A 26,320-nucleotide genomic window follows, 5' to 3' on the forward strand; every position below is an offset into this window, starting at 1 on the left:
ACAGGAGGATACCTAAGATCTAATATTGAGCAGAGTGGGAACTGCAGTCAAGAAATCATAAGAAGACTAAGAATGGGGTGGGCAGCTATGAGAGAACTAGAAAATATCCTAAAATGTAAAGACATACAACTGAGTATGAAAATTAGAATCATACAAGCCATTGTATTCCCTATTACCATGTATGGATGTGAGAGTCGAACAGTTAAGAAAGCGGATAGGAAGAGAATTACAGTAATTCATTTGAGATGTGGTGCTGGAGAAGAATGCTGAGGTTACCATAGACAGCCAAGAAGTCAAACAAATGGGCACTAGAGCAGATTAAACCAGAAATCTCTCTGGGAATCAAGATGACTAAACTGAGACTGTCATACTTTGGCCACATCATGAGGAAGCACGACTCACTGGAAAAAACAATAATGCTGGGAAATGTAGAGGGAAGCAGAAAGAGAAGGTTACATGCTAGATAGATGAACTCTATTAAGGAGGTCATGGGTATGAATTTGCAGGACTTGAGCAGAACAGTGGAACATCGGGAGTCTTGGAGATGTCTCAGCTACAGAGTCATCATGGGTTGAGATTGACTCAAGGGTGGATAACAACAACAACAACAACAACAAAAACATCCATTGGAACACATCCTCACTTTGGATGTGAGGAGAGCTGTAAAAGTCTTCTTGAAGAGGACTTTACAGATTAGGCATACTTAGGCTTTATTTGTTTCATTCCACCCATGGATGTTAGGACAGAAAGCAGTAATTATAAAATGGATTAAGCCATGTATATAGTTGTATTATCATATGCTAAAAGGCTGAGATCACTTGCAGAATGTATGGCCGCATTACACACAGTCAGTGGCTACCAGCACAGTACATGAGGTTTCAACATCTTTAGAGGGCATCTATAATACAGCAGGTTGGAGGGAACTAGCCACATTTATTAAACATTACAAATAACAATAAGCAGCTTTTAGTTGAACTGTGCTGCAGGCATTAGACTCATAGAATGCAGTTTGTACCACCCCAAATAAAATGGGGCTTGGGATTGCTCCTCTGTGTCATCCTGATAATTACTGTGAATTATTCTTCTGGGATAGTGGGAAGAGTAATCCACCCCCCACCCCCCCCAATGTTATGTAAGTTTAGTTATCTCTTCATATGTGGTAGATAAGTCAGGGTTAGATAATTAAACTCATATACGTGACGTGACGGAAGCCTAGCATCCGCACGTTGCGGCGCCATAATGACGTAGTGAGGGTGCCATTGGCGCACTGTGGCGTCATTATGGCACTGCAAAAAGAACTTAAAAGAGGGTTTGAAATGAAGCACAGCTACTTTGAAAGTTCATTGAAATGTGTTGTTAAATGATACAGTTGCAGCTAACCCTTAACTTAGAACACAAAAAGAGCAGACAACATCTTCACAAAATAAATATCTGTCTGCCCAAATGTTAATTCTTAAGTTGCTGCTGTGCTGCAGAAGTTGTTTAAATATTGTAATGTTGTTCTCTACCTCTGAAGTTATTGGTATATATTTCGATATAACACAGAATACCCTTTAACTTTTTCAGTAGTAGATCAGTGTTTTTTAAATATCAGGTCATGTACAATAGACTGATAATGTTATTGTTTATGAGAAAAGGAATTCCAAAATATGGAGAGGTTTTTAAAAACAATTTTCCATCTGCTAGAGGACTTAAAACTGTGGAGGAAAACCAATATGTAGTTTTGAACATTCCAAATATTTACACATACTCTCATTTGATTTAAGTGGGCTGGAAGGTCCAATGTTAAGATATCTGGAAACTTTTCTTAATGGCACTATCTTAAAGCCATGTTTTTCCCTTACAGAAATTTATTGAATTTACAGAAAATACTTCCTTCTTTTTGTCAATTTTGGGCCCAAACAGACAGGCCAAAATAAAGCTGCTTCGGGTCACTTTGGAGGTGTGCTGTTTAAATGACACACACATCTTAAGAGGCCAGAATTTGTGCCAAAAATGCACTCCAGTCCTTAGGACTGGAGTGTGGCTTTGGCACCGCTTTCAGCCTCATAGGACGCATGCATCATTTAAACAGCATACTTCCAAAGTGACCCGAAGCAGCTTTATTTTGGCCTGTGTGTTCGGGCCCTTTATGTAGTAAAATACTGATTTTACTATAAATACAGATTATTAAATGCAGATTATGAATTATTTTACTTCTCAAATGTTTTGAGTTTTTTTTAGTTCATTTGCAAGAAATAATTTGTGTCTCTACAAAATGTAGAAGTTTATAGTTCCACTTTAGTGTGGGTGCCTGACAATTCACTCAGAAAATGAATTTACCACCTATGCTATAGTATCTTGTTTGGGAATTGCTTAGGCCAGTTTCCAAAGCAACGTCTGAATGCCAGATGTCTTTTTCAAAAACTGACAGTTCCATTAAAAATCAGAGTTGGATAATGTTTCCAAATTCTTTCTTGGCATTTTGACTGAGCTGTCTGAGTAGAAAGGTCTTCTTTTTAATAACTATACATTTTAAAATATCTTATGTAGACATTCTGAGTCTTTTTAAAGTTTGGAGTCTTTGCAGTATTTGAGTGTGCTAATAATTTTATGATATGAATCTTATGATAGTTGGTGGAGTCTTGTGGTATTCTTAAAAAAATATTTAAATAAAGCTTTTGTACTTAAGATTTGAGGCAAACCCTCATTCTATTTTGTATCAAGACAGTAATCCCATGAAGAACCCAAATCTTTATATGCTGATACTTGAGGAGTGGAAAAGTTTTATGAGGAAGGAAGTGGAAACTGAATGTTTATAGTTGTCTCCATTTTATTTTTATACCCTTCCTTTCCTCAAAAATCAGCATGCAAAGCAGTTTATAATTAAAACCAACAGAAAGGAGACAAATGATTAGGATTATGTTGGTGTGTAGGAGTTTCTTCTAGCCATGGGGTTTGACCAGAGGTTAGAAAAGTTACCCTTTTGGGGTTCTACTCCTAGAATCACTTAGCCAACATGGTAACCATCCTGGCCAGCTGTTCTGAGAACTGTCACACACAAAAATAACTATTCTGAACTCTGTTTAGGTTCTACACTCTTTCCTACAGAAGGAGGAAGTAGATCAATCTACAGATGCAATCAGACATTGGCTTATTTAAAGGATACAGACCCATAGAGGCTACTCATCTATTATTATTATTATTATTATTATTATTATTATTATTATTATTAACCTTTATTTATAAGGCGCTATAAATTTACACAGCGCTGTACATATAATCTTTTTAATTGGACGGTTCCCTGCCCTCAGGCTTACAATCTAGAAAGACACGACACAGAGGGAGTGGTGGTGGGGAAGGGGCATCTCTAGTAGGATAATACATATAAAATACATAGCAATACAGGAAATGATTCAATAAAACAGGCAAGAAAAGAACATAGTTATGTTGCCAGTAATCTGTCGTTTGTGGAAGTGTTATGGCAATTTTTTCAGATTATGTAGTGTAATGTAGTACCTGATTGTCTGCTCAGATCACTTGTTATTCTGTCATTCATTTATTCCAGGAAAATTCAGACCCAGGAAGCACTTCTTAACACAACACATAGTTAAACTGTGGAATTCACTACCACAAGAATTTGTGATGCTTGTCTTATTGAACAGCTTTCAAAGGGAATGGGACTAATTCATAGAGGATTTGAGAGTTTCAAAGGAGAATTCAAAAAGGAAATAAAGACATAATATCTTTTCTCCCAATAGATAATCTGCAAAATGTCTTCAATTGTGAACAAATCTATTGTTGAACGCCTGCTTCTTCCTCGATTCTGTGAGCTCTGCAGTGATGGGAAGCTTTTTCAAGTTCGTAAGGTTAGCATTTTGGAAAACTTTTCAAATTTGGAGTTTAAAATGATCTTAACTAGCCCTTACTGTTGAACAGAAACACAGAACTTTGTATTTTTCATATAGTGATTGAACAGATATGCCTGCCTTATATCTTGAGTTACCACCTTGTGTAGATAGTTTTCCGAAATGTGACCAGAGGCACCAAAGTAAACCTAATATCACTGTTGGTTTACCAAAACAGTTCAGTATATACGTGAAAGTTTATCATACACCTGAGTGCTCACTTGAACAAGAAGCATACATTGGATGATCCTACTTATGTCCTCTTTCAATGTGTTTCAATTTATCTCACGTTCTGCATAAAGTATGTTAAGCAGGTTCAAATAGTAGATCGAGTAGGTAATAAAACCTGTGTATAGGAAATGCACCATAAGTATATTTTCTGGTTGGGAGTACAGACAGCAAAGTTCTTTCTTCCTTGATAAAACTTCAGATCTACATCTTTATCTTGTTAAGAACTATGGTTAAATCAATATACTATGTCTAAAGAAATAAGAATGAGGTATCAGCTCAAATGTACAGAAAACAATCAACCCTCCCTCTTTTATATTGGTTTTAGGTTTGTGCAGCAAACTTTGGTGATATTTGCAGTGCTGTTGGGCAAGAGGCTACAGAAAAGAATTTGGTATGTTAATGGCTGGGACCCACAAATCAGATGTCTTGGAGATGCATTATTTCAAAGCATTGCAGACTATCGTGTTTCATATTAAGCAGGAGAAGTAGAGAAAAGTAATGATTCTTCATATCTATACCTGAAATAAAAGGGAACACCTTTTGGGGGAGAGAAATGTATTTGTGGAGTGTTGGACTCTGCAAGGGATTCCTGAAGAACAATATGTGATAACAATCTCCAGTTAAATAGGCCATAACAGTAGACTTTAGTTGAGGAAATTGGGGTGTTTCAGGCCATAATAAATTTCCCTTGGCTCAGAAACTGAGAATTAAACTTTAATGTATTAGTTTTTCTAAGAAAATATGAGGCATAGCTCCTTTATTTCAGTCAGAATACAAAAAGATATTCTGAAATATGAGAAACTAATGTAGTGTTTCCTCCTTTAAAATATAGAACAGAATAAAAAAAATATTCTATAAGTCAACATCATGTAGAAGTCGAGGACAGATTTTAGGGCCAAAATGATAGATTTTGATACGATCCGTGGATGCCGAGGGTAAAATTTAGGGGCATTGTAACAAAGGATGTAAAGAACGAAGGAAAGGAAAATAATACTAAAGAACAAAATTCCAGCATGCATAACTGATTGTGCTCATACTAAAGGCTGGATGGATGAGAGAGTAGTATGGAATCAGGGCTTCCAAGACAGATGATCCTCTTGCCTTACTCCAGGAGATGGTTCCTTTTGTAAAAATAAGAGTTAAAGTACAGTACTTACATTGATCCATAGATAAGTTGACTCAGGTTTTTTTTGGGTCATTTTTTTACCTACATTTCTAGACTTATACATGAGTATATACAGTATTACGTTTTAATGTCTAGATCCTCTTGAGTAGTTTGAGATCCCTAACAGTATTCTTTAGTCCAGATTGCTCTAATTAAAAAAGAAGGTCAGGGAAAATTAAAGTACAAGCTATCAGGAAACTGTCAAGCTGCCTTAACTTTACATTAAGAAGTGGGCTGCAGAATTTGAGAGTGGAGGAGAATGAGACATTTTAAATACACAGTAACCAGGACTTTCTCAATTTAGCCATGCCCTCAAGAAGTATTTTGCATTAGTATTTGCCATTTGCTGTATTTGCAATGCATGTAGGAATACTATTCTGGCCAGAAGGTAAGTGGGGCATCATCAGTGTTGCCAACAATCTTCGAAGATATTCCCTGGAATGTTTTACTAAAATCCCTGGAATTCCTCAATATTTACCGGAATATTCAGTAAAATCCTCGGAAAGAAATTGATTACATTCTCCGGATTCTGGAGAATTCCCCGGAAATTGGCAATGCTGGACATCATAGCAATAGCAATAGCAAGTACCTTTCTGTACCACTTATTAGTGCACTTAAAAACTTACAATGCGTAAGCTAATTGCCTCCAACAAACTGGGTACCCATTTTAGCATCCTACAGAAGGATGCAACATGTGAACAGGATTAGTATAAAGTGACAGGGCACTGTTGAACTGGCATTTTAAATGAAATTCATTCTTTATAGGAAAATTGTTAGAAGAAGATAGTTTTCCCCAGAATTAGGTGCTTACTTATTTTCTCTCTCTCTTTCCCAAAGACTTGTAATATTAAAATCGCAGAAAACTGTAGTCATGTTAGATATTTAGCTATCTATGGTGGTGGCTGCTATTGATAACTTCATTTTGCAAGGGTAATCCTTCAGTGTTAACATTCCTTCTTTGAGCCTTGCTGAAAGGACATGAATATTTTTAAAGTTATCTGACCCTGCCGTTGGTTTCTTATTATAGACTAAAATAAATCAGATTGGCAGTTTGAGGCAACCTAGCTTTCTGCTAGGACATGAGTATTTACTTAGAAGATTGAAGCTCATGCACTTAGCCTATATGAACATGTATATTTAGTTATTTTTAAATTGTTGATATCATTTGCTTGTCTTCATTAATAACTACTAGCCAAATGGAGTTTTTAAAATAAGTATTCTTTACTCCAGTCTTCAAATAATTATTTGGGAAAAAAATGCTTTTTAAATAAATGAAAAGTCTAGATTGAAAAACAGGGGAGAAAACAATTTTAGAACTGTTTGATTTGCTATATCTTTCCTTTATTGTGATAGATCCCGAAGTTCTTTGAGCTGTGCTCAGACAGTGTTTGGGGCATGCGGAAAGCCTGTGCTGAATGCTTTATGGCTGTCTCCTATACCATTTCACCTGAAGTTCGGAGGAGCAAGTTGTCTCCCCTCTTTATCAGTCTCATCAGTGACCCATGCAGATGGGTAAGTGGAAGGGATTAGTTAATCCTAAATTTCCGTTTATACCAATAAATGACTGATGTGTCTTGGGATTCAAGGAAACATGTGCAAAGGACTATGACCTCCAAGTGCCAATTACTGATGGATAGAAATTTTTAATGTGAATTTCTCCCCTCTCCCCATTCCTATCTACGTATTTGCATGTAATGAAAATTCTGTTTCAGATTGTTAATTCTACATGGTAGAAGCCCTAATTAGTCACTGTTAAGCCCTGTGACCAACTGTCAGAACAGAATAATAATAATTGGCATTAAAGTTACATCAAAGGAGCTTGGCGAAGTTAATTTCTTGGACTACAACTTTCAAAATTACTTTCAAAAAATAGTTAGTCATGCTGGCTGGTGATTCTGACCCCTGACAGTAGTTTACATTTCTGGTCCCTGACACATAGTTAACATTTCTCCTTTTTCTTCAGTGAAGGGAAGGATTGGGGGACCTTTTTATTTTCATTTTAGTCTGTTGTAAACATTTGTGGCTATAATGCAACATCTCCCTATCTCAGGACTCACCTCTTTGGCACATTCCCTTAACTATGTGCTGTCCTGTAACTGTATCTAAGTACTGTATTTGCAACTAACATAAACTGATTCTTCCCTTTTTTTTTTGTTGCTGCTTGCCATCACCCACCCCTTTCTTATTATTACCTCCATGTTAAATTTCAGATTGCAAGATGGAGGACCTATCCTGTTATGCTTTGCAAAGTATCATGTTCATTGTTGGGGTTATATAAATAATAAATAAATACCAAGGCCAGTTTTGACAGTTTTGGAATTTCTGTGTTATGTCCCTCCAACTTCATTCTCACAAATCGGAACAAAAATTGTATCTAAATAAGTTAACAAGGGTCCAGAACACACTGCAGAAATAATCCAATTTGAGATCGCTTTAACTGCCTTGACTCAATGCTAGGGAATTCTGGGAACTGTAGTTTTGTGAGACACTTAGCCTTCTCTGTCAGACAGTGTTGGTGCCACAATAAACTACAACCCAGAATTCCCTACCGCTGAGCCAAGGCAATTAAAGTAGTCTCAAACTGGATTATCTCTGTAGTGTGTTTTGGACCAAACTTGTATCTCTCATATATTAATCATAGAATCAATGGTCAATGAAAATCGCGTCTGTGTTCTGTATCTGTTTAGGCACTTTGCATTTGTGTGCATGTGAATACTTGCATCCTGAAATTCTGAATTTCTGAGCTAACATGTTTGTTCATTTTAAGTGATATGGCAGAATCTGTGATATATTCAGCCATGGTAGTCTGACAAATTAATTATTCCTGTCATCTTGAATACAATGTAGTATTTATTAGTGTGTATGGTTTTTATTCTGAACTGGCTTCCTTTAAATTTAGATAAATAAACTATCCTCTGTGAAGTGTTAGATATGAGTACTAAATTCTAGTCTTGTACTACTTTCTTTCTGGATTGGTTTTACTTATGTCAGTAAATGAATGAAATAAAGTTATGTTCCCCAAGCTATGTTGCTGTATGAGCATCTGGCACAGCATGTGCAATTCCTCCTGTTAGCTTGGCCTCAGGCATGCAATTCTAAATAGATGGTCAACTGTCTGCCTTACAAGTATAGAGTCTGAATCAAGGGGATCACTTTTCAGGTTTCATATTGGTTTCCCCATTCCTAAAGAAAGTAACTGTGGCTGGTATAATTTACATTGCCATTATGATGATAGATTTAAAGCAGCTATTTTAAGATACTTTTTGACACTGGTCTGTCGGTCTAAATTCATGGAAGAGTTGAAACCTTACTAATTAATTATATTAAATTATGAGCTACCTTCTGCTTTTGCAGAAAATTGTGGACTGAATATATGTGCCCTACTAAGTTTTGGTTTCTTGAGTAAACCAAATAAAATGTATTACATCTACCAATCAGAGTTAATTGTTACTTTTGTATAATGTTAGAATAGCAAACTACCATGGCTTCTGTATTCTTAACTCTGAGAATTACTATTAGATCCATGGTGTCATCTTAAGTTTTGCATATTCTAGGTACGCCAAGCTGCTTTCCAGTCACTTGGGCCATTTATTTCTACTTTTGCAAACCCTTCCAGTGCTGGACTTTACATTCGGGAGGATGGAACACTCAGTATCCGGCCTTCCAGTCCATGTCCAGCTGGCAAAAATGCAAGCAACACGCCATCTAGGTACAGTGATTTAATGTTAAAGATTTATACGGTCAACTTGAACACTGAACTGTTCTTTTGTGTAACGTAGAAAATTGAAAAGAAACTGATAGCGGGGTTTTCAAATCTGGGGTTTTAGCTTTGGTAGTTGTAATTTCAATATATGGATCTTTTAAAACTTATACAGTGAAGTGAAATAGGACTACCATGAGCTGTATAAATAATTTTTAAAATGTAGGGGAATATACTGTGACCACTAAACTAGCTAGTTCCAGAAATCACATTTGTGCAGGGAAGCTTGTGATGAAGAAATGATTTAATGCTTATCTTGCGAGAGTAGTCAATGCAGTTACTTTAGAAGTATGAAAGTACTGTTGAGCTATGAAGGTGATGGGAAGATAAACTGTAGATTTCAAACCACTTTTTAAACAGGAATCTAATGACAGGAGTTATTCTTGGAAGAGCTAGCTTGCTGCTTTGAGCTACATCTAAGGTTTTTCTATTTGGTACTTGAGTGATTCCATCATGGTTTTTGGGTTTTGATTTTCTTTCTCATCCTGTTGTTCATGTTAAATACAACTGGGGAGAAGCTCTCAAAATAAAACCTCTATGCTGTTTATTAGCTTACTTGCTAATTAGCTTACTTGCTGTTCACCGCTATGATCTTTGGAATAGCGGTATATAAATAAAACAAATTATTATTATTGTTGTTGTTGTTGTTGTTGTTGTTATTATTATTATTATTATTATTTTGATGGCTCTATGTAATCGTTGAGAGCCAGCATGGTGTAGTGGTTTGAGTGTTGGACTATGACTCTGGTGATCAGGGATCAAATCTCGGCTCAGCCATCTAAACCCTATTGAAATCCCAACATTTTCCAAGAGCCTTTGTTTTATCATTGTTATGAAACTGTTATTCTTTGGTTTTACCTAACAATAATTTTCTTATCAGTTCAGAGAAGCCAATGGAAAATAAATTGGAAATATTTACAGAGAAATCTTATGTTAACTGCACACCTCGTTCTGAAACATCAAGTTCAGGTGCACATGAAGAAGGTTCAGCCATACATGTTAATTTTGGAGTAGACCAAACTATATTGAATCAGAGTGACCATGCTGGTCCTTTTGTGACTAAAGATATTAAAGACTGTGAAATTAACAGTTATCGGGGAATGAACACAGGAATCCAGTCTGCTGACGATGTGTTTAATACTTTTCTGTACTGGCGCCCCCCACTTCCTGACATAAGCCAGGATTTAGAGCTGCTTCAATGCAAAACTGAGATACATGAAGAGAGCTGCTCAGTGTCAGAAGTTCTTTGTAATAACTGCGTGGCCAGCAGTGAGATTAAAAAGGTTCTGCAGAGTTTGCAGGAGCATATAGATGACCCAGATGTTCAAGGTAAGATCCTTCATTCTCCATATGTAACAACTTTGTACTTGTCCAGGAGATTCTGCTCTAGCTATGATGGTTCATAATGACTGCTTCATTATGATAAAGAACCATTTACAAACCTGCACGATGTTCCCTTGTACAGCAAAAAATACGTTGTTCTGTAACTGATAGCTAGCAAATGGTGTCTGCCTCCAAACAGCAATTGATCAAAATATCTTATTGCATGAGCTGCTATGAACAGCCATATTGGTACTGGGGATGACCTCAGTTGCTTTCCCCTCTCTGAAAACTGCATATACCCTGAGCTATACCCCAGAAAAAAAGGGTTTCTGATATGATTTTTCAGAGGTGATCTCAAGACCCCTGATAACATTTCTGGAGCAATACAATATCTTCAAGTGTAATTTGTTTAAGTGATTCTACATAAAAGTTCAGCTAAATGCAGTGAGTCCAAAATGTATTTCTTCTAGAGTCTAGACCAGTGATGGCAAACCTTTTAGGGGCCGAGTGCCTGAATTAAAAAGTCTTCTGGCATGCACATCTTCTTCCTCCCCCAGCCGTGTGCCAGGGGAAATGGCATCACATGCCATCCCTGGCACGCATGCCATAGGTTCGCCATCATGAGTCTAGACCTAAGTATTGCTCTGTTCAGTAGTGTGGTTAGGATTGCAATCTTTAGCCACCAGTCTCCTAGTATAGTACTTTTCAGGCTATCTAATGTGAGGGACCCACAAGTATTTTCCTCCAACATTCCAAGAGTGGTATTAAATTTGTGCCTATTACATACAGTTGTTTCTTTTTTCTCCAGTAAACTTGCCTGGACCAGCAAACACTGGCTCAGGGACCAGCACTAGTTCTGGTATCACCCCTTTAAGTTGTACTGTTCTAGTAAATCATCAGATTGAAATACAGACCATTTTGTGTAAATATATCTTTTTGTAAAACCTAAATGTACAACAAATGACAACCAAATATGGATATATAAACTATGAGAAATAACATATCAGAAACAATGAAATGTTCAAATGTGCTAGAAATGCACACTTGTTTTTCTCTGCATTTGTGGACTTTTAATTTCTATACATGAAGCCCCCACCTTTTGACACCCCATTCCCTGATGATTCACTCTTTCAACACTTGAAATGAAGGACAAGTTCCATTAATCTGATGAGGAATCCACTCTTTCATCAGTTCTTCTTGCCTATGGATGTTCGCTTGGGATTGACCATGCATGCTGCTTGCAAAGTGAGATGAGAGGGAATAAAGACACCAAGCTGACTGAGAACTTTGCAGTCAGCACATACACAGTCCTAGTGCAAGCGTATTTCCTTCATTTTCCTTACATGGGTACTGCTTTTCAACCAGTTCTGGTTTCTGACAATTCTGCAGTGGCTAAGCCATCACATAAGCAGAACTTCCTGTAAAAATGCTAAATTTAAATAAGCCTTTATAGGATTTCAGTCTTCACCAATGCATAAGTTATCATTAAGAAAAGAAAAGCCTTTGCATCTAGGAGAACCAACTTGGATCTCATTTTAAGAGAAAGGTGGGATATGAATCAAATAAATAAATAAACCAGTTGGGCAGCTTCTCAATGAATTTCTCTAATATTGTTTTTGAATGGAAGCACAGTAGAAATACTGTTTCACAGTACATGATATATTTCTCTGTTAATTTTTCCTGGCTCAGTTTTCTTCTTTGTAAAGATGGTATTTTTGCCAAAGGTTATTATTATGTTTAAAAGGAAGTGCCTGAAAACTAATTTAATGGGATTTGTTCCATCTAATCAGCTCAGGTTCAAGTACTATCAGCTGCACTCAGAGCTGCACATCTTGATTCAGTCAGTGACTATGCTGTCAAACAGAATGAAGACGTTAATGACAACCACAAGGAAGATGTACCCACTTTGGACCCTGATCCCAGTACAGTTAATGAGAGCAATCTGTCTTCTTTACCAAGCCAGGGGGAGGTGATTAATCCACCCTCTCCAACTATAATAAAAAGTGTGGTAAGTAAAAAGTTAAACAAAGTTAAAGTTACTCATTCCTGTCAGAGAAAAATACATTCTTGTGGGTAGAGTGATACCAACCTTTGCTTGGTTCATATTGTACCACTAGAGGCTTCTATTTATTTATTTTGACTATTGGCTTGCTACCCTGAAAATGTAGAGCATTGAGCCTAAAATTAAAATAGAATCCAAATGTAACTAGCAGAGGTTGTTAAATTATACCTACATGTTTATCTATATACAACCCAACACTGCCTTAACTCCAGCCTCTGAAATCCAGCTAAATACCAAGGATTTCCAATACTTTCAATAAATGCTTGGACTGGCAAATCCCCATAAAGAGACAGTTTGAGAATTACAATTGGCTGTTCAGAATGGTTCCTTTAGTGGTGTAGGGGAAAAGGTAGTGTGATGGTAGTGGGTTGAGTATAAATGGAACTTGGAATTTTCTGCTAGATATGCCAAAACAAATAAGGCATACATTGGTGAATTGGTTTTCCCTGAGCAAATATTGGACTACTTTGTCAGTGTTTTCTTAAAACTGGAATGTAGAATTGTAACATTGTGGGTAGTCAGGCTGATTGCAGTTAGAAATGAATTAACAAGTACCACACCTGTTTTAGAACATAATACTAGGGTAAAACAGTCTTTTAAATATTCGAGAATTTATAATATTAAGCTATTATTTTCAGGTTTAGGTTCAAATAGAAATATTTTTTTCCAGATGTTTCCTAGGAGAATCACATTTATAAAACAAGAATAACATGGAGCTATCTTTGTTTGGTATCACAAAATACTGATAAGCACCAGTCATTACAGATATTTTGAACTTTTACAAGCTTCCATATAAGATATTTTAAACATCAAATATGGATGTACAGTATTACCTTTTCCTGTCTATTACACTTTTTGCTTGTTTGGTCTACATCTTTATCACAGAAGCTTGAATTAATTTCTTACTGGCATATTCATAGTTTGAATTGTATTACATTTTAATGTACTGGTTCAAATAATGTATCATATTTTTACAGGAGTTAGAAGAGCAACAAAATGGGACCAACAAAGTTTTAGGGACAGATGAGAATGATTCACCTCTAGAAGAGGATAAATCAAAATTACAGGTTGTTTTAAACATTTGTTAATATGGTAGAGGGAGGTTAATCTTTCATAATGGAAACAGTCTTAATGTTTTGGTTGTGACAGAATTTGAACTTTTTTCATCAACTACTATGTGAAAGAGACAAAAAGTGTCATCTAAATCTGACACTGGGTGAACAGGGTTCTTAGTCATGCACTGATACTGCCCTACTTTCCTCCTGCCTCTTCTCATTGTGTACAATGTTATACTAACTCAGCTAAGTACTCAAGTTTTCTTACCTGAGATATTCACCATGTTGGAGTTCTATACTTCAGCGTGTGATCTATAATGGAAAAAGCTGAACATGACATTTGGCTTGAAGAAAAGCTACTTGCTACCTTGAAAGCGGAGTATGTTACTCATATTGGTTTCAGAAGATAACATCTGTTGAAGCCATAAATCTGAATATATTCTAGGTTTAATTTGTGTAAGACAAACATTGACATGCCCATGTCTTGTTGTTAATTATGTATGTATTTTAATACAGTAGAGTCTCGATTATCCGACATAAATGGGCCAGCTGATAGTCGGATAACTGAAAATGTCAGATAATCCAGACTCCCCTCCCCCTCCTCCCTTCCCTCCTTCTTCCTTCCTTCCCTCCCTCACTCCCTCGTTCCCTCCCTGTCTCCTTCCCTCCCTCCTTCCCTGCTTACCTCCTGCTTCTTCCGCAGCTACCGCAGCTTCTGCCCCAGCTTGGCTGCGGGGGGGGGGGGGGGGGAGGAGTCTGCCGGGGCTGAGAGGGCCGACTTCAAGCTGCAAAGGAGAGGGCTGGGCCAAGTGCCCAATTCTCTCCTTTGTGGCTTGAACAGGGCTCTGCGGACTCCCTTCGGGCTGAGGGAAAGCAAGGTGCAAAGGAGAGGACTGGGTGCTTGGCCCAGTCCTCTCCTTTGCAGCTTGAAGTTGGCCCTCTCAGCCCCGGCAGACTCCGCAGCCAAGCCAGGTCAGAAGCTGGTGGTGGGGCCTGGTGGTGCTCGCTGCCACCACTACCACCCACTTGGGGCCTTTTCTGTTTGGGGGTGTGTTTTGGGGCACAGAAAGGCCCCCAGCCACACCCCCCAAGTTATCCAACATCGGATAATCCGGAATGTCAGATAACCGAATGTTGGATAACCGAGACTCTACTGTAATATGTGCAGGGTATTTTTTTTACAACTCATAATAGACATATATTCTTATTTGAAACTTCTCTGTGTTAAGTCACCATCAGCACAATCTTCTTTCTTGTTCATCAAACTTACTAAAGTTTCTTAAAATTTGGAAAAGATAAGTATTCATTATGGCAAGTAGTGTCCAGCTTACTGGAAATTATATACCTGTTGCTGTTCTTTGCTGTGTTTTCCCCCACCATTCTTCCATTACCATCAGGAGAGGGAGATAGATTGCTGTACTAGAACAGCTTAACAGCTGTCTTTTAGTGCTTGTATATCTTGTTTAATTTATTATTATCAATAATTTACTATTTTTTTTGTCTCCAGGATATTATACCTCAGCCTTTGTTGGACCAATACTTATCTATGACAGACCCTGCCCGTGCACAGACTGTTGATACAGAAATTGCAAAGCACTGTGCATACAGCCTTCCTGGTGTAGCCTTAACATTGGGCAGGCAGAATTGGCACTGTTTAAAAGACACATATGAAACCTTGGCATCTGATGTACAGGTAAAGTATATAGGAGTCAAAGGCTTCTTCACACCAAATCTTACTCAGATGCACATGTCAGATGTGTAATGATTATATGGTTATTAGAACAAACTCATCTCCAAAAGTGTAACAAAGCCTGTTAAACATTTATTTTAAAATATACAGTATTCCAAGCACAGTCACGTGAAAGATTTGTATAAAGGCTTTATGATTTATTTTTGTAATATTTTTCCAAAAACAGTCAGTGCTCTTTTACATTTACGTATGTTAACTGTTTACAGTGGAAGGTGCGTCGGACACTTGCTTTCTCCATTCATGAGCTGGCTGTTATTTTGGGAGATCAGCTAACAGCAGCAGATCTAGTGCCTATTTTCAATGGTTTCTTAAAAGATCTGGATGAAGTGCGCATTGGAATCCTTAAACATCTTTATGACTTCCTTAAGGTAAAAATTGTTCATATTTGTTCTTTGTTGGCTATCTTTTCCATAAAAGTAAGGGCCTCATTCAGAAGTATCTGGGAAGATCAGCTTGTTCTATAGAATTTCTTTTATTTTTTCTAATTTTTGAAGAGTACACCCTGCTTCATCATTGTTGACCCTTCTACCTGATTTTCAAAAGCAGGTTCTGATCCAATTAAAACTGATATGGTGTTTGCATATTCCAATTTCTAATGTTCAATTTATATCTTTTTACACTCTGGCATAAAGATATGTCTTTCTGTCCAAAGTAGAGTACTGAGGGGCCTTGTTGACAAAGGATGGCATATAACGGCGGATGAGCAAGTGAAGCTAATGTGGGTGTTGTTAGGACCTGTGATGATGTTGCAGAGTTGGCATCTATGTTTGTGACAAGGTCTTGTTCATGCACCTTTCAATAAAATAATAGTTCTCAGTCACATCAGAAGTTGGCTTGCTTAAATATTCATTTAATGAGAACAAACTGGGATGATGAAATGTGCACCTTTTGTTTTTGTTTTGTAGCTCCTTCATGCTGACAAAAGAAGGGACTATCTTTACCAGCTTCAAGAATTTGTGGTTACAGACAACAGCAGAAATTGGCGGTTTCGTTATGAACTCGCAGAGTAAGTAAAACTGAACTGTAGGTAGCATTGCTTGTTCTTTTCAAGTCTTCTATAAACCAGACCTTCGTTATTTTGGAGCCACACAAACTTAGAACCTCTGTCAAATTTAGATGAGTTCAGTATCCTGTGTTTCTTTTTAGCAAGCAAAGATGGACAAGAGTTTACACAATATATGAATAACTGCTGTATGAATGAAACTGTTATATAAACATAATAAGCACTTCCCAGGTCACACAATATATATACCCAAGTCCTTTCCAGGCAAACACTCTCTGAAGATGCCAGCCACAGATGCTGGCGAAACGCCAGGAAGAAACTCTTCTAGAACATGGCCTGAAAAACCTACAAAAACTATGGATGCCGGCCATGAAAGCCTTCGACTTCATATAATAAGCACTGTTACAAAAATTGTTCATATTAAGGCTATAGGCATATAATGTACTAACAGGCTCATTATGAGTTGCTATAAATAATCTGAAACAATTATATACACAATGAATGTGAAGCAAAAAATCTTACAGAACAAAACAGAATTTGAAGATAGAGTAGTTATTTTTATGTCCATGATATATTCTCAGAGTGGAGTTATAATAAAATCAATTTAACCGATTTAAAACAGTAAAAAAATTAATTTAAGCAGACCAAAACCATATTAAACAAACTCACAAGTTAAAACAAGACAATTTAGAACCATTTTAAACAATCTTAAGAAAATATAAAACCAGGTACAGGTATAGATTTAGATGATTTATAGATTTACTAGTACATGGGCTACTGTGGTTAGATTGTCTCAGAAGAGTTTAGCTGATGTTGAATTAGATACCAAGGGCTAGGCCTGCTATGACAGGTGGATCTAGGAGTTCTTCCAAACTATCCACCTGCTATGTCAGAGAAAGTACAACCATATCCAGAGCAGATAGCTTACTTACGTCCAAAACACACTGCAGAAATAATCCAGTTGGAAACTTCTTTTATTTCCCTGGCTCAGTGCTAGGGAATCCTGGGAATTGTAGTTCAATGTGACATCTGAGCTCTCTGACAGAAAACTAATTGTCTCACAAAACTACAATTTCTAGAATTCCCTAGCATTGAGCCAGTGCAATTAAAGTGGTCTCAAACTGGATTATTTCTACAGTATATTTTGGATCTTAGTTCCTAGCCCAAAGACAATTAATCGACACAGACTCCATTTTAATTGGAATTCAACTTCAATTTTATTGTCTTTCACCCAGCACCACAGCACTGGACCAACCTCAGCATAACCCTAGCTGATTCTGGTGACAAGGAAAAGTAGAGCTTATTGTTATAAGTATACTGATGACACCTGACACCAAAACTCCTACTATTATGGACCTGTCTGCTCCCACACAGTTTAGGGGCCATGGGGCTGAACAGGAGTTTTTCAGTACCATTCTTTAGAACTACCTGTGTTGATAGGAATGGAACACTGTCTCTCCTATTCTCATCCTGCAGAGTTCATCCGGTAGGATACATTGATCAGTGGTATCAAAAGTGTCTGAGAGATCGTAGAGGATCATGTCTCTCATCTAGAGCAGAGATTCCCAAACTTTGTTCCTCCAGATATTTTGGACTTTAACTACCAAAAGCCCTAGCCAGTTTGAAGAGTCAAGAATTCTGGGACCTGAAGTCCAAAATATCTGGAGGACCAAAAATTGGGAACCACTGATCTAGAGTAAATCGCCAGTCAGAACACTGTCTTAGTAACACACCCTGGGCTACAAACAAACTGAAGTGGGGCTACATAATTTGCTTCCTCCTGCCTGAACTCCCAGTGGGTTTCTCAGTGATGGGGTGATCCTCATATACCTCTGCATCCTGAGTGGTTCTCTCAAGCATTATTTATACACTCTGCTTGGTTCTAATCAATATTCTAATGTAAAAATATTCTGCTGTAAAAACATACTGCCTCTGTCTTCTGGTGAAATGACTCTGACCTCTAGTGGGAATACCATGAAATTTCAGTACATTTTCTTTTATTTGATTCTTATAAAGAGATTTGGTGATCTGTCATGTCTATACCTTCTGTAACAGTTCCTAGGTATATGTCCTCTAAGGAGATTATTGACGTAATTTGTACTTTTCTTTCTAAATGCTCTGTTTCAAGAAAAAGCAATTTTATTCTTTTTTTAAAAATCACTTGATTTATCTACCTTGCAACCAACACTAGGCAAATGGTGGGATAAAAATGAAATAAAATAATGAAAATAAATAAAATTTGAAGAATTCCTCTTACAAAATAATCTACTAGGCAAGTGTTCATACTCCCAATCATGCTGTTATCTGTACTGAATAATCCAAAATAAAACACAAGAATATTAAATATTTATGCTAAGAGAGAGAAAGAGAGATAAATGAAAGGAAATAAAACCATTTCAAAATAATATTAATGATCATATCATTAGTAAGAGTATATGTTATGCTGGATAACTGTAGTTAGGGCCAGTTTTCACCCTGTGACAGGCCATATATCCAGATTTTTAACCAAAAATCAGAAGTGACCAGATGTGTATTTCCAGTGGTCACTTTGAGGTTTTTGTATCAGTTTTGTTTTGCTTGCTTATTTTTTTTTTAAAGAGGGAGATCAGAGAGTGTTTTTCAAGTAAAATAGCCTCTCCACGCAATATATAGATACATTTTGATGTATGTTTTCCCCCCTTATTTAAAAGATTGGGGGCTAGAGGAGGGACTTCATCCACAAAAAAGGGGGGTTGGGGTCACATGTAGCCTATGGGCTACACTTCCCCCATTCCTGTAAACAGTGTTTATGTCTGAATAAAGTCCAAACCAAAAAAAGTCCAAACAAAAAATACTATATGATACACATTCAAAGTAGAACCAAACACAACAGGAGGGTTTCACTAACACTAGTCCAGAACAGTAGGGAGAGAATAGCAAAGTGCCCCAGCACTATATATCCCAAAGTACGTGTACTAAAAACTAATGAAGATACTAGAGAAACCTTTATGTATCAAAATATATTAATATGTGTTAACACCAACATCTAATGATAGACAGTGAAATATTTAACCACCATACATATATCAACCTATGTAATTGCTAATGAAAAATCAAATATAGTCCAAATCTTCCAAAGTTCTGCTGTAAACTAAATATGGCAGCAGCTAAATGTAGACAAAAATCATCTTCTTGGAAGAGTGCATACAATTCTGTGGAATCTTTGTCATCAAATATGATTATAAAACAAATGACTAATCAATGACAATCAATAAGAAGCAATAATTCAAATAAATGGCAATAATTCAGGTCAGGAAGGAAGCAAGGTAACACTGGCAGCAAGATGGCTACCTCCGGAGTTGTACAGCCATTTCAACATCAAAGTTTTCTTCAGCTGAGACAATAGACATCTCTGGATTTCAAAATTATAAAATACAGTTTCCAGCTTGCTTTACCATTAGTCTAAATGCACAAAATTAACAGTATTAAATACAGATTAACCTTATATATGAAAAGAAAATAATTGCATTTATCCCTTACTGATATAACAAGCTTACCTCTCTCTTAAGTCATGCCCCTTTGACATAATGTCTGGCAATGTAATGCCTGGGAACAATGTTATGCTTTTTTTAGTGTAAGAAGTTACACTTATTTGTTACTGATAAAACACTGCTTCTTTGTTGTCTCTGTGACTCACACAAATGGGTTATCTCTGCCTGCTCAGTGCACCTTTTGGAACCATCTAGAGCTATTTTACAAACTTTTTCCTGGTAACTCTGTCCACCCACTTGCTGCCTTATAGTGCCCTTCCTGCTAATTCCCCTCAGTTTCTTTTTGTCTGCTGCATCAGCAGCACTGAAGGAACATTTCTAGTGAGCTATACTCCTTGATGATAGATTTCTTCATTCAGTTTTGACTACAGTTTTGGCTTGCCCCTCAAACTGATTTTCTTCAGTTTTTGGCTTGGCTTAGCTCATCTTTTTTGCTACACCCTTGATTGGTTTTGTCTTGACTGGCTTCTTGATTCTTTGATGGGTCTGCTGCTTCTACTTTGTTTAAGAGGTGTACCTCCTGCAGCGCCAGGATCCCTGGCCACAATGGTCATTCTCATTGCCTATTATGGGTTGGAGTGTGACATAATGAGGGGTTGTGTGCCCATTGTAAAGCTTTCACAATCCAGGCTTGGAAGAACCTAGAATCTGCCTGAAGGCCCATTTGTATGAACAAGTGTTAAAGTTTTCAATTCTAAAGCCAGAATGTCTTCAGCCATAGTTCCTGCACTAACATGTTCAGTACTGGTCCTGATTATATCTGGCTCTTCTGTACAGCTGGCTTTGAAGAGATTACTCTTTGAATCTGATGCCAAGCCAGAAACTCCAAAGGGAAACTTGATACCACATGCTTGCCAGTTGGCAAGTTGGAACTTCCGGTTGGCTTCCTGTTGTGAATTTGAGGGCAAACTATGTCATGACATCTACTATACTCTTAACCTTCTTACTTCGTTAGGTTTGATTGTCAGTTTTGAATTTTTCCCCTAAATCCATCTCAACAAGTGAAATTTATCAGCACTATTCTTGTTTTCATGATGACTTTGGCCTATCTTCCAAAGGACAGTATTGTATCCTATTACATGCTGCTCTCAAGTGTCGAAGCACTCACAGGTTGTCTGCCAGAGTAGTCCAGGTTATTCTTGGCCATATGGCTGCCTCTATGGCAGTCACACTGAGGATGCTTCCTCTACAGATGTGGTTTCTGCCTCAGTTCAATCCCTGATGAATTCACCGTGTATTCATTTCATAATACAGTTCATCAGTCACAGGGATGGTGGCTCAATCCTGATCATAGTCTGGTGGGCATGCCCTTCCTATCTGTTCAGCCACAAATTGCAGACACCACAGATGCCTCTCTACAGGGCTGGGAAGCCCACATGAAAAGAGTTTCCATACAAGGCAAATGAACCAGTGAAGAAGTGTTACTCCATGGCAACATCCTGGAGATGTTAGCAATAGAAAAGATGTTCTGCTCCTTTGAGACTTTACTTCATGGGAGAGCCATTCAAGTAGTGATAAGCGACACAACAGTAATGTATACACAAACAGGGAGAAACAAAGTCCACCACTGTTCTGCATGTCACACTGTGCATTTGGAATTCATGCATCCTCAGAGGGATCACCATCTCTATCATTCACCTTCAGGGAGTAGAGAATATTCTAGCAGATCCTCTGATTTGTGCTACAAATGGATGCTCCATCCTGATACCCTTCCCATAGTCTTTCAGACTTGAGGCACTCCTTAGGTGGACTTATTTACCACTACCGAGCACAGGCAGTGTCAGGAATTCTGTTCCAGGAGGGCCACTGGTATATGTTGTTCCTCCATTTTCGCTCATCAGTGTGATTTCAGACCTCAAGGCCAACAGTGTGAGATGCATCCCCATCACACTGTAGTGGCCGAGACAACCTTAGTTTGCTTTACTTTTCCGTCTCATGGACACTTATCTTTGCCTTCCAATCCAACCAGACCTTTTTACTCATCTTCATGAGGGATGGGTGTAACACAGAGATCTAGACACTCAGAGGTTAATTGCATGGAGGGTGTTCTAAGATTCCTACCAAGTGCTGTTCAAGTAGTCATCAATGCAGTGCATAGGCCTTCCACAGAAATATCTTACACCTACCTACAAATGGAGTAAATTCTTATCTATCCTTCATGTTGGACAGAGGTCTTTCTCTATTCTGGCTCATATTCAAGATGTTCTTGAGTTCCTCCTTAACCTTTCTAAAAACATTTCTATTTCTTCCATAAATGCTACTTGGTTGCCATCTCATCTTGATTCCAGCTCATTGGGAGGCCATCATGTTTCCAGCATCTCCTGATAAAGAAGTTCCTGAAGGGTTATTGGAACTTATATCTGCTGATTTTGGTACTGACCTTGCATGAAGTCTTGAATTTGTATTGTCTCAACTATCTTGGAAACCAGTGGCATCACTGGGGGATGTGGGGGAGGGGGTGGCGGATCACACCGGATGACATACAGTTTCAGGGACACCACTGTGGGAGACCCTTCAAAGCAATGGCTTCCTGTGACCTTTGCTAACTTACCTGGAAGGTTGCCTTCTTGATAACCATAACCTCTGCCAGGAGCGCTGGACAGTTTTGTGCTCTATGAGTTGACCAACCCTACTTAGGTTTTTACTTGGGACAAGGTTGTCCTCAGACCTGACATTTCTTGTTTACCCACGGTTGTTCTTTCATTTCATATCAATCAAGACATTGTTTTGCCTGCATTCATGCAGAATCCAACAACCAATTTGGAGAGGATTCTTTACTCTTTGGACTTTAGATGGGCTTTAGCATTCTACATTGATGTTGCTATTTGTCTTCAAAGTTAGGTCTGCTGGTTACAGCACAATGTCTTTCAAAATGGGTGGTCTCTATGATCCACCTAGCTTATGAACTGGTCAGGAAGGAATCTTCAGCCTGAGTTCACGAATGCTCAGCTAGAGGAGTGGCTGCATCTTCTGCCTTCCTGAGTGGCATACCACTGGATGATGTCTGCAGAACTGTTGTGTGGTTGCAGCCTCTGCTTTTTATTTCCCATTACAGACTGGATGCTTGGACATGCATTTTCTGCTGTAATATGACATTCCCACCTCCTTGGTTAATCAATTGCTATTATTCCATTTGTGTGAGTCACAGGGACCACAAAGAAGGAGAACAGGTTGTATACTTGTAACTATGGTTCTTTGAGTGGTCATTTGTAAATGCATACAACACCTGCCTGTCCTTCCATATTGTGTCCTGCTTCTCTTGACCTCCTTGAGTGCTGCTGTTGTGTCATATATGGAGCTGAGGGGGATTGGCGGTAAGGCTGCTATAAGATGCCAAAAGGGTAGGTGGCTTTACTACCCAAAAGCTTGTGTGATAGCTCTAGAAGATTCCAAAGAGTGCACTGCACAGGCATAGACCTTATTTGTTTGAGTTCACAGATGACTAGTCAAAGAACTAGGGTTACATTTGAGAGGACCTTTGGCTGCTTATGTATTTTTACAGTGTATTTAAAAATAATTGCTAGCATTAATAGTTTACTATTCAAAAGTCTGCCTAAATAAAAATATCTTCACCTGCCATGGAAAAAAAGAAGGGAGGGAGCCAACTGAACCTCCTGTGGAAGGCACTTCCACAGCCTGGGAGTGACCACAGAGAGTCCTTACCAACTGCTCCTGCAACAGTGGTGGGACTGCAAGAAAACCCTCCCCTGCAGATTTCAATGCATGCCATGGTTTATATAAGGAGATACGGTCTTTCAAATAGTCTGGGCCCAAGCTGTGTAGGGCTTTAAAGGTCAAAACCAACACTTAAATTTCTGCCCACAGTCAGACCAGTAACCAATGCAGCTGTTTCAACAAGGGAGTTACAAAGTCCCTGTACCTAGCCCTGGTCAGCAGCCTGGCTGCAACATTTTAGACCCACTGAAATTTCTGAACAGTTTCCAAAGGCAGCTCCATGTAGAGTGAGTTCTAGTAGTACAAATAGGAGGTAATCAAGGCTTGTGTCACCATAACCAGATCTGATGTCTCGAGAAAAGGGGGCAGCTGGTGCACTAGTTATAAATGAGCAAATGCACTCATGGCCACAGTCAAAACCTGGGCATCTGGACTAAGATCTAGGTTCTGGAGCAAACCTAACCTGCGAACTTGAGATTTCAGAGGAAGAGATTCAAGCTGAATCTCTGTTCTCTGATCCAACTGACCAGGAGCATCTTTATCTTGTAGGGCCAATCTCAGTTTTAAATCCATACAGAAGCTAAGGTAGCTAATTTTTCTCTCTCTCTCTCTCTTCTGCCTGTGTGTCTAATGACAGCTGGCTTTGATTGTGTGAGGAAGATTCAGTTCAAAATCTGACCATGAGGTTACTCCGCAAATAGCTGTTGGTCAATGGAATGATAAAATTGAGTCCTGGAGGAGGCATGCAGCCCCTCCCCAAGCTGTTTTTGCATCCCTTGACCTTGCCAGAATCCCCAGTCCACCATTGTTCTGGACCAAAAAAAAGACGAATTCATGTTTTCATCATCACTTGACATAAAAAAATCTATTACTTAAAACCAGAATTGTACATTTAGGTATTTACATGTTTATCACCACAGCATTTTTGATAGGCTGTGCAGTCCCTGGGGAAGCCCCGTGGCAGATACAACACCCCTGCTGTAGGCAGCTGTACTGCAGTCCTAGTTCAGTTGCCTACCCCCGGCTGTAGGCAGGCTACTGTTCTGTTACCTTTAACCTCCTATCTGCAGCATAGATGATGATATTACCTACAAATTTGTGCAGGTATACTGTGGGTATGGCAAGTTGTTTATATTGCACCATTTATCTAATTTGCACATTTGAGTGTAGTTGGCTTCACTTTGATGGATCCAGAGTTTAAGTTCTTGTCTCTGATTTTTGTCAGTTGCACTGGAAACAGCTCCTAACCCTAACAAAATAACAGAAGTAACACCCATAGCCTTGCATTCATAATAACGTATTCATGTGCTACTCATCAACCTAAGGTAAAGTTTGAAAGCAAATTATAACAACTAGCCTTAAAGCATTATTGTGAATATTCATTTCTCTCTTTTTTAGGCAACTCATTTTGGTACTTGAACTCTATAATCCCAATGATGTGTATGACTATTTAAGGCATATTGCACTGACTCTATGCTCAGATAAAGTCTCTGAAGTCAGGTGGATCTCCTTCAGGCTGGTAAGCTGTTGCACTTTACATTTATTATACATGGTGCATCTCTCGGAGGAAATTTTGTTACTAGTTTGATTCTTCCTTCTGATATTTTTTCCAGGTTGTAGCAATACTACAGAAATTTTATGTAAACAATGCAAACGCTTTGGGATTAAATTTCATTAATGAGTTGATTGTGAGGTTCCGCCATTGTTCTAAGTGGGTTGGAAGACAGGCATTTGCTTTCATCTGCCAGGTAGGTCTGTCTCTTTGTTCTCTTCCTCTCTTTCTTCTATGATTGGGATGTCAGTAAAGAACATTATAGTTCTGTTGCTGAAATTATGGAGACCTGGCTGGATGAAACTGGGGCAGGAGCTAATCTCTCCCAGCTTTCTCCTCATGGACTCTCCATACACCAGCAGGAAGGGGCTTGGCCGGGGCGGGAGGGGGATGTGAAGTGGAGGCAGAATGGAAGTGGTCTGTTGGAATTCCGTCTCCTCCACCAGGTGCCCTGTACCACAGACTGATGATTTTGAGTATGTGTTTTGAAGGTGGGAGGCCAGAGCAAAATAGGGATTCTGTTAGTGTACTGCCCATCCTGCTGCTCAACAGTCTTTTTTTCTGAGCTGGCTGAATTGGTCTCAGTGGCAGTGTTGAAATCCCCTCACTTTGTTGTACTGGGGGACTGCAATATCCATGTGGATACCTCTCTGTCAGGAGCAACTCAGGACTTCATATCTGCCATGACAAACATCGGTCTATCCCAAGTAATATGTGCTCCAGGACACACTCTGAACTTGCTTTTCAGTTCTGGGTGGGGTGAAAGTGATCTGGATGTGGAGGAATTTTCTGTAGTTACGTTGTTATGGACTGATTACTACCTGGTGGAATTTAGACTCAGTGGGACTTGGAATCTCTGCATGACTGGGGGCTTGATTAAGATGTCTCTTCCTGGAGACTTGTGGGTCCAGATGGATTCCTCAACACCCTTGAGGTATTTCCTGTTGTCTTGGCAGGTGATGCTGTCGAAGCCCTGGCTGCTCTCTGGAATAAGGAAATGGCCAGGGCAGTGGGCATGATTGATCCCCTCCCGTGTAGTGGTGCCAGTGAGCTCCCTGGTTAACTAGGGAGCTGGTGGTGATGAAATGTATGGGACAGAGACTAGAGTGATGGCAGAAGACTTAGAATGAGTCCAACCAAACATAGGCTATTTCTCATTGAAAGGCTTATGCCATTGCGATGGTGGCAACAAAGAAATTACACTTCTCTGCCCCTATTTTGTGTGCACAATGTTGTCCAGCAAAGCTGTTTTGAGTGGTCAGGGGCTTTTACACCATAGTTCACAAAAAAAAAAAAATAGACTACTGGACAGCCCATTGTGATAAAT

General features: G+C 38.6%; 1 protein-coding gene across 4 annotated transcripts in view; it reads left to right on the top strand.

Annotated features, from left to right (window-relative positions):
* LOC149315613 (serine/threonine-protein phosphatase 4 regulatory subunit 1-like) overlaps positions 1-26,320 on the top strand; it is a 69,265-nt gene that overhangs the window by 34,237 nt on the left and 8,708 nt on the right. For all 4 annotated transcript variants that reach the window (XM_089513745.1, XM_089513744.1, XM_089513748.1 and 1 more), the window contains 12 exons: positions 3,741-3,848; positions 4,444-4,509; positions 6,637-6,795; positions 8,838-8,992; positions 9,924-10,372; positions 12,157-12,374; positions 13,406-13,495; positions 14,991-15,176; positions 15,440-15,601; positions 16,139-16,239; positions 24,840-24,960; positions 25,055-25,189. In XM_089513745.1, coding sequence (XP_089369871.1) covers positions 3,741-3,848; positions 4,444-4,509; positions 6,637-6,795; positions 8,838-8,992; positions 9,924-10,372; positions 12,157-12,374; positions 13,406-13,495; positions 14,991-15,176; positions 15,440-15,601; positions 16,139-16,239; positions 24,840-24,960; positions 25,055-25,189 — 1,950 coding nt within the window. The remainder of the gene's footprint in view (positions 1-3,740; positions 3,849-4,443; positions 4,510-6,636; positions 6,796-8,837; positions 8,993-9,923; positions 10,373-12,156; positions 12,375-13,405; positions 13,496-14,990; positions 15,177-15,439; positions 15,602-16,138; positions 16,240-24,839; positions 24,961-25,054; positions 25,190-26,320) is intronic.

The sequence above is a fragment of the Sceloporus occidentalis genome, unplaced genomic scaffold, assembly GCF_023333645.1.
Source record: "Sceloporus occidentalis isolate IW3139 unplaced genomic scaffold, rSceOcc1.0.p SCAF_3, whole genome shotgun sequence".
Taxonomy (NCBI): domain Eukaryota; kingdom Metazoa; phylum Chordata; class Lepidosauria; order Squamata; family Phrynosomatidae; genus Sceloporus; species Sceloporus occidentalis.